At 44.2% G+C, this 14,362-nt stretch overlaps 1 protein-coding gene and 1 long non-coding RNA gene across 4 annotated transcripts in view; both read right to left on the bottom strand.

The window, feature by feature from the left end:
• Positions 1–3,136: 3,136 nt before the first annotated feature.
• LOC450550 (nuclear nucleic acid-binding protein C1D-like) lies at positions 3,137–3,802 on the bottom strand. Its single transcript, XM_054660600.2, has one exon. The coding sequence runs from the start codon at positions 3,595–3,597 to the stop codon at positions 3,172–3,174; it is 426 nt and encodes a 141-aa protein (XP_054516575.1). The 5' UTR covers positions 3,598–3,802; the 3' UTR covers positions 3,137–3,171.
• A 4,928-nt stretch (positions 3,803–8,730) lies between these two features.
• Positions 8,731–14,362, bottom strand: part of LOC129136126 (uncharacterized) — a 32,342-nt gene continuing 26,710 nt past the window's right edge. For all 3 annotated transcript variants that reach the window (XR_010146942.1, XR_008537424.2, XR_008537425.2), the window contains one exon: positions 8,731–11,667. This is a non-coding gene — a long non-coding RNA (uncharacterized LOC129136126). The remainder of the gene's footprint in view (positions 11,668–14,362) is intronic.

Raw genomic sequence — 14,362 nt, 5'->3', positions numbered from 1 at the left:
ACGCCTGTAATCTCAGCACTTTTGGAGGCCGAGGCGGGCGGAACACGAGGTCAGGAGATAGAGACCATCCTGGCAAATGCGGTGAAATCCAGTCTCAACTAAAAATACAAAAAAATTAGCCGGGTCTGGTGGTGGGCGCCTGTAGTAGCAGCTACTAGGGAGGCTGAGGTAGGAGAATGGAATGAACCCGGGAGGGAGAGCTTACAGTAAGCCAAGATCACGCCACTGCACTCCAGCCTGGGCAACAGAGCAAGACTCCATCTCAAAAAAAAAAAAAAAAAGAAAGAAAGAAAGAATACGTCACTGTAAGGTAAAACCTACAGATATACAGATATCTTTTCTCATTTTAAATAAGGAAATAAAAGCATAGAGGCCCACATCCTAACAACAACTATATATATACTCAAACCTGGGTTATGGCCATCACACCATTGCTTTAAAGCAAAAAGGTGCAATGTGGACATCTACAAGCCACTGGAGGGTACTTCCATGACGAGGAACCAAAGTATTGAGTAAGCCTTCACAATTCAAACAGCTCTTCAGAAAACCCTGAGGGTCAATGGAGAGGCCACACATACACCATGGTTTTAGAGGGAGGAAGCTCACAGCCTACTTGGAGTTGCCAGGTGCCAGGACCAGTCCCCGGACCTGGACCAGATCTAAGGAGGTGGTGATGAAGGAACTTCAGACATCACATTCCCTCCATGGACCCATGTGATCCTAGCTACAGGAGTTCCCACGATCCCCATAGACATTTTGACTTCCAGGGAGAGCCGCCTGGAGAACAAGCAGAGGCACAGCTTGAACCTGAGCAAAGCACAGAAGGCTTCACTGAGCTGTGCCGTGGTAGCAAAATACAACCATAAACGCTGATTTCCGAAGACACTTCGTCTTGCACTGAGCGTGGGACCGAGGTGCACCTGGACCACACTCCCCCTACCACCTCACTCCCACTACCTCCCAGCCCCTCCCAAGACTGCCCACCTGGCCAGTCTCACAGAAGGATACCCACAGCACACCTCCGCTGCACTGCACAGAGAAGAGTGCTGTGCGGGTCCATGTGCCAGCATGGGAGCTGGGTGCCCCTCCCTTTGCAAGACTGGACTGGGAAGGGCATGGCCTGATAGCCAAGGCTTCTCCCCCATGGGGTGTCATGGCTGAGAATGCCTGGAACAGCTCACCAACCTGGATGCAGACAGCTGAGAACAAGCCTAGCCAGTTGGGCCTGCTGTCAGTGTGGATGCCAGAGGGAGACTCACCAGGTCAGAAGAGCATGAGCTGGGCAGCCCTCATAGTCACTTGCAGGGCTGAAAACCCCAGGTCACAGGTACCATAACAGTTGTACACCACTGGTGCCACTGCATTGCCTAACTGCCCACAGACATACCCCACAACCCACTTGACTCCAGCAACCACAGGGGACCAGAGAGAGGTCACAGAGGAGTTGCGGATCTCTTGGTGTCATAACCCTCTGTGCAGTCCACTCAAGGTTGGGGGAGTGCAGCCCACCAAAGCCCCCTTTGGAACAAAAGAAACATGGCCACAGCACTAGTCACTGAAGGGGTCACCATAAGAGCCTGTGAATGGACATGGAGAGAGTGTCATCTCTTGCCTCTCATCTCCCCTCCCCAGTGCACTGTTGCAGATGAGGCAGGGGCACTTCCACTTGGGACCCATTATACATGTGATGAAAGAGGCTGCTCTGGCCAGGCGTGGTGGCTCATCCCTGCAATCCCAGCACTTTGGTAGGGAGAGGCAGGCAGATCACCTCAGGTCAGGAGTTTGAGATCAGCCTGACCAACATGGAGAAATCCCAACTCTACTAAAAATACAAAATTAGCTGGGCATGGTGGTGCATGCCTGTAATCCCAGCTACTCCAAAGGCTGAGGCAGGAGAACTGCTTGAACCCAGGAGGCGGAGGTTGCAGTGAGCCAAGATCACGCCATTGCACTCCAGCATGGACGACAAGAGTGAAACTCGGTTGTAAGCAAACAAACAAACAAGAAAACTAAAAATAGAATCACCATTCAACCCAGCAATCCCACTACTAGATAGATGCCTAAAGGAAAATAAATCATTCCACCAAAAAGACACCTGCATTCGTATGCTTATCACAGCACTATTCACAAGAGTAAAGACATGAAACCAACCTAGGTGCCCATCAGTGGTGTACTGGATAAAGAAAATGTGGTACATACACACCATGGAATACTACACAGCCATAAAAAGAATGAAATCACAGACTTTGCAGCAACATGGATGCAGCTAGAAACCATTATTCTAAGAAAATTAATGCAGAAACAGAAAACCTAGTATTGCATGTTTTCCCTTGTAACTCGGAGTTAAACCCTGGGTACACACAGACATAAAGATGAGAACAAAAGACACTGGGTACTCCAAAAGAGGAGGAGGAAGGGAGGGGGGAAGGGTTGAAAAACTATCTATAGAATACTAGGTTCACTTTTTGAGTGACAGGATCAATAAAAGCCCAAACCTCAGGACAATTGATTTGCAGTATGTGCAAATATATCCATGTAACTAACCTGCACATGAAACTTCAAATCTAAAATAAAAAATAAAATAAAATAAAGCAATCACTGGATTAAAACTTCTACCAAGAGATCATTTCAGTTGTCTACACTACTACAGAGGAAAAATAATGTGTGCTTTTGCTACAATTGGTAAGCTCAAAATAATTAAGAGAAAGAAGAAATAGACAGTGAATTGGGGAAGTGACTAATTGTATCTGGAGCTACATCCAATCAGCTACATTAAATGGCCTTTACTGAGTATTTTATATGTGTCTGTGGATGGTATAAGTGTGTTATTTCATTGAAAATAGTACAAATATTTACAAAGAATATTTCACTTAAATTTCACAGTTGCTAAGAAAATGGTACTTGCAAGACTGACCTATATAAAGAAATAAGAGTCTCTTCAGTAGAGATGGTAAATTGTAAATATAAAATATATCACAATGTTAAAATCCTCATAGTGCAAATCAATAAAGATAACGACCTTTGGAGAGGAAAGTATTGAGCTTTACAAATTTACTGTAAATTTACATATTAATTCAACAAGGAATACTTTTAAACCTTGCACTGCCACAGAATTATTTTGTGGGAAAAAAAGATGTACTTTTTGAATATGTGTACATCAAAATCAAAAAGTTAACTTTTACTTTTTCCTTTATGGGCAACTTTGGATGCATTTTTCGGTTTTGGTTCCCAGAGGGCATTTCTTACAAATCTTGAAGCTGCACCTCTGTCCAGCTTGCCAGCCTTTTTCTTGTCTGTTAATTCCTTGACTCTGTTCATATATACTCTGATTCTTTCCAATTCCTGCTTTACTGGATGTTCCTTAGGATTCACTCCTTGGGTTGCCAAATAAACCCAAAACATTGAATTTAATGTGTATGCAGAAACCAAATCCACTTTTGCTTGTTCAAGTGGGTCCAACTTCTGCAACAACTCATTTCTAGAAACAGACATCATGTTCTTCAGCATCTCATCCGCAGCATCAATGGAATTCGCAAATGCTGACAAATAATCGTGAATTTCTACTGGAGAGTCATTAATTTCTTCAGCTGCCATCATGGCTGACTCACGGCCTTCGACTCCAGTCTCCTAAAAAGCGGTCAGGCAACGAAGACTTCAATGACGTGCCGGATCTAGAACTGAGTCTTTTAAAAGTATTTCTCTACATTCCCAGAAATACATTTGTTATAATTGCATCTTATGGCCTTTTTTTCAACAGAAGTAAAATTTCTGGAACATTGGAAGAGCACAAAATTTATTTTCTAAATGAAATATTCAAGGACGCTTGTCATTCTCTCAGGCTCAAAGCCTAAAGAGGTACACCAATAAGACAAGATTCATTATCACATCGAAGATCATGGGAAGATGTTTGCTCAGGTGGTCACGTGATGTACAGAAACAGAGGGAAACACAATTGAACTAAATAAAGACGCAGGCTGGGCGCAGTAGCTCAGCCTGTGATTGCAAGATTTTAGGAGGCCAAGGCAGCAGATTGTTTTAACCTAGGGGTTCTACATATATATATAAAATATATAATATAAATATTTTATATATGTAATCCCATCTACTCGGGAGGCTGAGGCAAGAGAATCGCTTGAATGCCGGAGGTGGAGTTTGCAGTCAGCCAAAATCTTGCCACTGCACTCCAGCCTGGGAGACAGAGCGAGACCCCATCTCAGGAAATAATAATAATAATTATATATATATATATATGTATATATATAAAGAAATAAAGTCCCAATGTTTTCTACATGTGGAAGAAAAGGTAGAGTGACCCAAATATTTCTTCATCCTTGAGTAGTGGTAGATTATTTGTACTTTTAGAGAAAAGCACAAAAGGTAAAAGAAAAGCCTCTTTGGATTTACTTTTCCATGTCCTAAAGTACTTTTCAATCAAAAGTGAAGATCAATCAATCGTCTCAGGGTCATTGTAAGGAACAGCACTTTGTTTCAATGAGTAAGAGGGACATCACAGATTTGTCCCTCGCCAGTGAGGCGTGAGATATTCCAACCCTGCAAGCAGATGGAGATGTTGAAACTATCTTCAAGAAAACAGAACCACAGAACCAGGACTGGGCGTGGTGGCCCATGCCTGTAATGCCAGCACTTTGGGAGGCTGAGGCAGGTAAATCATCTGAGGTCAGGAGTTCCATACCAGCCTGGCCAGCATGGTGAAACCCCATCTCTAATAAAAATACAAAAATTAGCTGGGCGTGGTGGTGGGTGCCTATAATCCCAGCTACTCCAGAGGCTGAGGCAGGAGAATTGCTTGAACCCGGGAGCTGGAGGTTGCAGTGAGCTGAAATCCTGCCACTGCACTCCAGCCTTGGAGACAGAGCGAGACTCCATCTCAGAAAAAAAAGAGAAGAGAAAACAGAACCAGATTTCCCACTGGCACTGACAGGGCTGGTATTCTTAAAGCAGTAACTGTGAATTTCTATCTGAACACATTTCTATTATTAAAAGAAATAAAGAAAAGAAAAAATAAAAATAAATAAAACAACAACAAGAACACAACATAAAACCAAGAAAAAGGGATATCTCAAGGTTACTTTACATCACTAGGCCTACACCCAAGGGTAGAGACCAAAGCACCAGCTGTTCTTCAGAGAAGAAACACGATGATCCAGATGAAAGAAAGATGTTTCCCAATGGGTTCAGATGTCCTTTTAGAATCAAGGGAATGTCCCTATTATATGCCAAATCACTACTTAAAGTTTATCTGGTGGGGCATGGTGCCTCATACCTATAATCCCAGCACTTTGGGAGGTCGAAGCAGGAGGATCACTTGAGCCCAGGAGTTTGAGACCAGCCCTGGCAATACAGCAAGACCCTGTCTCTACAAAAAATAAAACAACTAGCTGGTGTGGTGGTGCGCACCTATAGTCCCAGCTACTCAGGAGGCTGGAGTGAGAAGATCACTTGAGGCTGAGAGTCAGGGCTGCAGTGATTACAGGCATGAGCTACTGGGCCTGGTATTTTTTTTTTTTTCATCATGTAATACATCCATGTAATGAAATTTATTTCTTACAGTGCTGGAGTCTGGGAAGTCCACAGTCCCTGGGCCGCAGCTGGTTGGCTTCTGGTAAGGGCCTCATCCTGCATCATAACATGGTGGACAGCATCACATGGAGAGAAGCCGCAGGAGAGAGGCAAACAGGCTTTTATAACAGACCCTCTCTCATGATAATTCACTCCCCATTATTCCTACTCACCCATTAACCCACTCATTCAGGATTGCATTAATCCATTCAAGAAAGCAGAGACTTCATGTTCCAACTATCTCTTAAAGGACCCAAGTTTTAATCCTGTTACTTCGCAGATTACGTTTCAGCAGGAATTTCAGAGAGGACAAACAAATCATAGGACCATTTTTTTCAATTACACTTCCATAAGAATTTCTCAATTTTACTTAATCTTTTCAGTGAATAAAGTATTTGATTTTGCAATTAGATTTTGATTATGGGATAGAAAGCACAAAGAAATAAACTTTTGTGGAAACCATAATTGTTTATTTTTCTTCCACCTATCAGTCTAGGTATTTATAAAACTCAACTTGACTTTTTAAAAAATTATAGAATGGGCATGCAAATAGGCAGATACTCCTCCATCAGAATCAGCTTCTCCTATTCTTTTTTTTTTTTTTTTGAGACAGAGACTTGCTCTGTTGCCCAGGCTGAAGTGCAGTGGCATGACCTCGGCTCACCGCAACCTCCACTTCCAAGGTTCAAGAGATTCTCCTGCCTCAGCCTCCCAAGTTCCTGGGATTACAGGAACACAGGCCACCATGCCTGGCTAATTTTTTGATATTTTTATTAGAGACGGGGTTTCACCATGTTGGTCAGGCTGGTCTCATACTCCTGACCTCAAATGATCTGCCCACCTCAGCCTCCCAAAGTGGCTTCTCCTATTCTTGAGGATATCAACACATCTACAGCTGACATTTCAACTATTATGATGGGCTACCAAGGGCATGAAGTGACAGAAGATCTAAGATCCAGATGGAGCACTGTAAGTTGATAGAAACACCAGTGAAATTTCCTATAGGAATTTCTTTTGGCCACATCATATCTGAGCTAAGAACTATAACCCACTTTTCAAGAGAGTGAATACTTTATTTACCTGAAAGCTCTCCATACCTGTACTTCACCTGGACAGGGGAGGCTGCAGAAGGACAGGTTAGTTCCTTTAAGGAGACACCATGAGATGACCAGGGACTATCCAAACTATCCAAATCCCCACAGCAGGCTCCCCACTGCACCTGGACTGCCACCTGCCACCCTTCTACTTCTCTCCAACCTTGGCTTCCAGCTGGAGCTGGTTGGAGAGTGGAGGGACTACACTGTGAGCCCTGGAGACTCTGTGTGGGGTACAAAGTCCTTTGTCTGCAACCAAACACAAATTATCAACTCCTGTTAGCAAGAGACCATGAGGTGTGTGAAAGAAAAAGAAAAAAATCTTTTTTTTTTTTTTTTTTTTTGAGACCAGGTCTCACACTGTTACCCAGGCTGGAGTGCAGTGGCACGTTCTTGGTTCACTGCAACCTCTGCTTCCTGGGCACAAGCAATTCTCCAGCCTTGGCCTCCTGAGCAGCTGAGATTATAGGCTCAGACCACCGCACCATGCTAATTTTTGTATTTTTTGTACAGATGGGATTTCACTATGTTGTCCAGACTGGTCTCAAATTCCCGAGCTCAAGTGATCTGCCCACCTCAACCTTCCAAAGTGCTGGGATTACAGGCATGACCTACTGCACCCGGCCTAAAGGCTTTATTGTCTATAACAATAAATAAATGCAAAATCTACGGATCGGGGAGACACAGGCTCCAGTGTAAGACAAAAATTGAGCTCCAAAGAACAAAAAGAGGTCCTGGCTTAAATAGGGAAAGGTCCTGCCCTAGACGTCAATATGGTCTGTACATGCAAATGAGGATTGAAACTGGTTCAGACCTCACTGGTTGAAAATAACTGTGTCTCAGTTGGGTAGTTTCTAAGCCCAAAGCCAGTGGTCTCTGTAGGGTGCCCCTTTCAGGCAGCTGGCAGGAGATTTCCAGCCACGTGTCTCGGCTCTGGTTTCAGAAGCCATCTTAGCTCAGAGGTGCAAACAGCATGTTTGTCTAGAGCTGCCCTCTCCTCGGAAGAGGAATGCATGACTGCTCTTCTCTCACCCCACCATGGCCCCTTGGCTCCCATCATCTTCATCTGAGTGTCTCTTTCAGCCAGAAGACGTCCATCTCCTCTGGACATCTTTAGAGCTTCATTTCACACTCCCAGCTTGCTCAGAGTTCCAATTGCCCCTGCCGGGGAATGAGGCCCAACATTCCCACCAGAACCAGGCTCAGACCTTTCTCTCTAGAGCCTAAAATACAGTCTCGAGTAATGACAAGCCAATCTCAATTCTGCCTCTAGGCACTAACTCCCCATTCTTGGCTCCAAAGACAGGGCCACCTTCTGAAACCATCTTTGCAAAATTATGACAGTAATTTGAGTCTGACAGAATTGACTCCATCTTGTTTCTAACCTCCAAGCTATGCTCAGTCATTCCTGGACATAGATCAAGCTGCTGACTTTGAGAGAAATGTAGTTTATCTATTTTATTTTTATTTTATTGTTATTATTATTATTATTATTTTTTGAGATGGAGTTTCGCTCTGTCGCCCAGGCTGGAGTACAGTGCACTCGGCTCACTGCAACCTCTGCCTCCTGGGTTCAAGCAATTCTCCTGCCTAGGCCTCCTGAGTAGCTGGGACTATAGGCGCGTGCCACCACACCCGGCTAATTTTTGTATTTTTAGTAGAGACGGGGTTTCAGCATATTGGCTAGGCTTGTCTTGAACTCCTGGCTTCATGATCCACCCACCTCGGCCTCCCAAAGTGCTAGGATTACAGGCATGAGCCACCGCGCCCAGCCCTGGTTCTGTTTTCTTGAAGATAGTTTCAACATGTACATCGGCTTGCAGGGTTGGAATATCTCACCCCTCACTGGTGAGGGACAAATCTGTGATGTCTCTTTTATTCATTGAATTAAAGTGCTGTGCCTTTGATTTTACAAGGTATGTTTCATAACGTTAAAGAAAAAAACATTTTTCTTCCTTATCCAAATGTAACTTTAGTAATTTAGTGAATGTAAACCCCATTCATTTTTTTATATCTTTTCCATGTGTGAATGCAGGTATATATCGAAGAATAATAATTACTTGCTGCTTTATCCTTTATTTTCATGATTATCATATTATCAAACTACTCAATAACTCGATTTTTTACAAACAGTATGTCCGAGAACACTCACACAATTACACAGATCTAGGCCTTTTTTTTTTAAGCTGTCCTAGCTTCTCACATTATATGATGTGTCTTCTTTGGGCTCAGTGTTCTATAAGAATGTCCAAGAGTTTGTCTATGAGACACATCCAGTAACAGAATTGCTGGGCATCTATGACTTCAATAAATATTCCAATTGGCTGTCCAAAGTGATAGTGCAAATCACACTCATCACCTGCATTGGAGAGTTGCTCTTTACCTATTCTCAATCTTATAGTAAGAGAAGGAAGATATTTACAAAATGAAGTATGTCTGCATGTCATATGACTTGGAAATATGTGCAAAACTGCTTTATTCTGCAAATTAGTATCACATGACACAATTGGTTAGAATGTAAACATGAAAAACATCATACAATGTAGAAGAAGGAAGGGGAAGGGGGAATGGGGAAAGGAAAGGCAAGGGAAGGGATTATCAAAGTCTTTACAATATAGATTATACGATATGAGTTTAGAGTTTTCAGGACTGTAAATTCAGAGTGCAAGAATAAAAGACCAAGCTTTTGTTTGGTTACTCTCTGTATTGCTTAAACTATCATAACACACATCATTTTGTAATTAATTAAATATTGTCAAGAAAACAAAATGGAAATAACACAAATTCTATGCAGTGGATGTGTTTTACACAAAGCCCCGAGGGAACCCTGCAGTTCAGGAAATGTTGCTCCTCTAGAAGGCAGGCACCACTATGTGAAAGGCGCCCCCTAGTGGGAGGGATGCAGCCTGAAGCGCTGCACAGGGCAGCATTGGCAGGACCCGCTCTGATGGACAGAACTCCAGAATACTTGAGAAGTGATTCCACATCCTGAAGCTCAAAATTATGAAAATTGTTTCAAAGTTTGGGGCTTTTTTCCAAACACTCAGGTCAACACAAGGCATTCAACTGCTCGTCTGGGCACTCTCAGATCTTGTGGGCCCACGTCCAGAGGTGACTCAGTCAAAACACTGGTTCTAGGCAGCAGCTCTCAGTGAAGGGGGTGAGGAGGGGTCTGCACACCTGCTCCAGCACAGAAGCCCCCTGGGGCTCTTTACAGTGCAAAGCTGGGGCTGCAACTCCATCGGGAGTCCCTATCTTCAACAGAGAAGCCTCAGGTGATTCTATGCCTTAAGTGTATGCAGGCTACGCTGATGTTGGGATGTCCTTCACAGTCAGAGCTTTGGTGGGCTGTCTGTGAAAGGACACATGGCTGCCGTCCCAGCAGGCCACACATCATGGCTGGAGATGCTGTCCCGGTCGATAGAGATGACAGCTTTGCTGTAGCCACCTTAGACACCCCTCCATACAAAGTCTGGGCAGTGGGGTCCTTCATATTCTTGTACCGCTTGTTAGGTATCTTTTTTTTTTTTTTTTTTGAAATGGAGTCTCACTCTGTTGCCCAGGCTGGAGTGCAGTGGCGCAATCTCAGCTCACTGCAAGCTCTGCCTCCCGGGTTCAGGCCATTCTTCTGCCTCAGCCTCCCAAATAGTTGGGACTACAGGTGCCCGCCGCCACGGCTAGCTAATTTTTTTTTGTATTTTTTAGTAGAGACATTGTTTCACCGTCTCTACTAAAGATCAAGGATGGTCTTGATCTCCTGACCTGGTGATCCACCCACCTCAGCCTCCCACAGTGCTGCTGTTAGGTATCTTCTAAGGAGGAGACAATGTCTGAGACAGGGACTGTGCAGAGCCTCTGTCTTCTGAAGCACAGATTGCTTTGGATTTGGCAACTGCTGTCATTTGGGGGTTGCCTTGCTTGCTGCCTTGGTGCTTGTTAGTTTTGTTCTCCATACTCTAGCTCCACCTTCTCAGGACACTGCTGCCCTACCAGAAGAGACCAGCAGCTCACAGAGCCTTCCTGAGTTCAGCATCTTTATGTGCAAGCTCTGCAGAGCCCTTTTCCTCAGGCTTCTGTGTGGATGGTTGTGGGATGACCTGTGGATGATGCTCTCTGAAGCCTAGCACCATTTCCTAGAAACACAGTCCTGGTCCCAGCAGTAAACACTTGCAGACTTCTCATCCCAGAGCTGCTGGATTTGGGACCTGGGTTGCTCTGCAGCCAGCTATGTTGCTGCATATCTTACCCAAGAGGCGTTTGTGGAGATCTGATCACTATTTGCAAAGGTGTGTGCCACAACTGAGAGCATAGGGACTCTCCATTACTTGGGAACATCAACCATGCTGCTGGGACTGAAGGGAAAGTGCCTGCTTCCCTAAATCCTGTGACTCATATACATTAGAACCTGATCCTGGAAGACCAGCTTCTCCTGGTAATTCTGAGGCTGAGGCTGCTCATGATGACATTCCCAACCATTCTGCTGATGTCCTTGAAAGAGTCAGTAAAGAAAATAACCTTTCTGTTCCTCCTGCTGCTGCCTCTCTCCCTGCACACCATGAACACAGCACAAAGGGGAGGGCCTTGCATGCTGGCTTTCCCCCATCTCAGGCTTGTCCCTTTCAGAATACTGAGGAGGAGATGCAGAAGGATAAGGAAATAATGCTGATCTACATCGACAAGGGCCATTTTCTGTATCACCTGGATACTCCAAATCACAGCTTAGTTTCCTTTTAATCCATAAGGCTACAGTTATTTGAGCCATCATGTTAATTGGGAGTCCCCTGTGTCTCCGCGGAAGAGTGGCCAGTTCCACCCAGTAGAACTTCCTGGGTACAAGAAGTTCTGCTCAGGGTCATCATTGGGAGATTCCACCTGGTTTTCCTGGATTCTTGTAAATGGGTGGCCTTTGGCAGAGGAATCATGCAGTTCCCTGGCAGTGAACATTCTGTGTCTCTCTCTAAGTGGTGGTCTGGCTTTTATTTTGAAACCAGTTCTAAAGAGAAAGAACAGTTTGTTAATTCAATCTGTTGGTTAAGACATATTGTACAATGCATTTCCACAATGTAGAATTTTACAGTTAAGTTTAGTCTCAGGATGATCACTGACTTGTTTCCTGACTTGAATAAGACACAAAGAATGAAGGCAATCCTTTGTGGGGCTGCACCTTATGGAGGTTATAAATTGTGCACAATCCCAAAATTTCAACTGCCTCATAGTTGCAGTGGCCCTTTTGTACATGCAAACCTGGACCTTTCAAAATCTACCAACCTGTTTGCAACCCTCCGCATTTGGAAAGAACAGACTTCCAGCCTTTCCCTAACTTATTTATTTTACTCACGCTGACCTACCAGGATAAACTTATGATTCAATATACTCTAAATTATACTCTTAAATTCACTGTATTCAAAGGCTATGCATAAAACAAGCAAGAGTTGGCTGGGCACAGTGGCTCATGCCTGTAATCCCAGCTCTTTGGGAGGCCAAGGCAGGTGCATCACAAGGTTGGGAGTTCAAGACCAGCCTGGCCAACTGGTGAAACCCTGTCTTTACTAAAAAAAATACAAAAATTAGCTGGGCATAGTGGTGTGTGCCTGCAATCCTAGCTACTTGGGTGGCTGAGGGAGGAGAATTGCTTGAACCCAGGAGGGGGAGGTTGCAGTGAGATGAGATTGTGCCACTGCACTCTGGCATGGGTGACAGAGCAAGACTCTATCTAAAAAAAAAAAAAAAAAACCAAACAAAAAAAAACAAGCAAGAGTTTGTAATAACCTGGCAAGGCATCTTACACATGACTCTAAGCATTCCATTTGACACCTCTAGTCTTCATTTTTTCCCCTCCTCCACAAAGAGAGGATAATTACACATGCCAACCATAATCCCTAGGGGTTTAGGGGAGGGAGAAATGATCAACACTGTTTTAGACTCTCCATCCTAATAAGCTCTGTTGTGGTACCGCACCTAGAGCCCTACCATGCAGGTAAGGATGTCTGGGGGCCTTTTAATATTTGATCCCTCCAGGAACCCCTCTGTCTGCAAGTTCAGAATTGCTTTAGGTTAATAGCGCTTAAAGCTAGAAAGATGTCTGATCCACACCTACAATGACTGTTTAAAACAAAGTTGTGGGCCAGGCGCGGTGGCTCACGCCTGTGATCCCAGCACTTTGGGAGGCTGAGGTGGGTGGATCACCTGACATCAGGAGTTCGAGACCAGCCTAGCCAGCATGGGGAAACCTCATCTCTACTAAAAATACAAAAATTAGCTGGGCATCATGGCACATGCCTGTAATCTCAGCTACTCAGGAGGCTGAGGGAGGAGAATCCCTTGAACGCAGGAGGCAGAAGCTGCAGTAAGCTGAGATTGTGCCACTGCACTCCAGCCTGGGCAACAGAGTGAGACTCCATCTCAAAATAAATAAATAATAAACAAATAAATAAAATTGTGACCATGCACAATGAACCTGGCACCTCCAGATATACTCATTTTCTTCTCACAACACCATCACAACATAATTATACATATTTTACAAAAAGATAAGGTGCAAGAGTCAACTTGCACCTTATAAGTCAACTTGCACCTCTATAAGTCAGATATTATAGAGCCATTAGGAGGTAGATCTCATGAGGACCCAACCAAAAGACAAGACCTCACTCTCTCATGACAGAGCCTCCTGTGGCCCTCCCCTCAAACATGCTTGCTTTCTGATCACATCATGGGCACTTTCTTTAAGCACATGCAGGCCAGTTCAATTCAGTGTAATTTGATTAGCCGTTATCTATGAACTTCCTTTTAGGAATCTATCCCTCTGACAAGTAGAAAGGATAAAACATAATTAAAAAGCACTTTTGACCATGAGCAACCCAACTGTCACAAAGTTAGAAATGTAAATAAATGAACAGTATAAGAACGTTCATTTAAATGTTTGACCAAGCCCAGGCGCAATGGCTCATGCTGTAATCCCAGCACTTTGGGAGGCTGAGGCAGGAGGATTGCTTGAACACAGGAGTTTGAGCCCAGGCTAGGCCATATGGCAAAACCCCATCTCTACATTAAAAAAAAAAAATTAACCAGGCATCATGTCCTGTGGTCCCAACCACTCAGGAGGCTGAGGTGGGATCACTTAAGCCCAGGGAGTCGATGCTGCAGTCAACCATGATTGCGCCACTGCAATCCAGCCTGGGCAACGGAGTGAGACCCTGTCACTTAAAAAAAAAAAAAAAGAAATCGATCAGTCCTTCCATTTCTATCCTGGTTATTTACTTTATTTGGATTTTCTACTTATTTGCAGGAAAGCATTTGTTTGTATTTCCCTTGAAACGTTCTCACTTCATGAAGCTTTTTTTTTTTTTTTTTTTTGTGATGGAGTCTCCCTCTGTCACCCAGGCTGGAGTGCGGTGGCATCATCTCAGCTCACTGCAACCTGTCTCCAAGGTTCAAGCGATTCTCCTGCCTCAGCCTCCTGAATAGCTTGGATTACAGGTGTCTGCCACCACTCCCAGCTAATTTTTGTATTTTTGTAGAGATGGGTTTTTGCCATGTTGGCCAGGCTGGTCTTGAACTCCTAACCTCAGGTGATCCACTCACCTCGGCCTCCCAAAGTGCTGGGATTACAGGCATGAGCCACCATGCCTGGCCTACTTCACGAAACTTTTATAAAAATTTCATTACACAATATTTGCCTATACTTTTCC

The sequence above is a fragment of the Pan troglodytes genome, chromosome 8 (genome assembly GCF_028858775.2).
Source record: "Pan troglodytes isolate AG18354 chromosome 8, NHGRI_mPanTro3-v2.0_pri, whole genome shotgun sequence".
NCBI classification, from domain to species: Eukaryota; Metazoa; Chordata; class Mammalia; order Primates; family Hominidae; genus Pan; species Pan troglodytes.
Note: the sequence above shows the minus strand (reverse complement) of the source record. Positions and strands in the feature narration are given on the sequence as shown.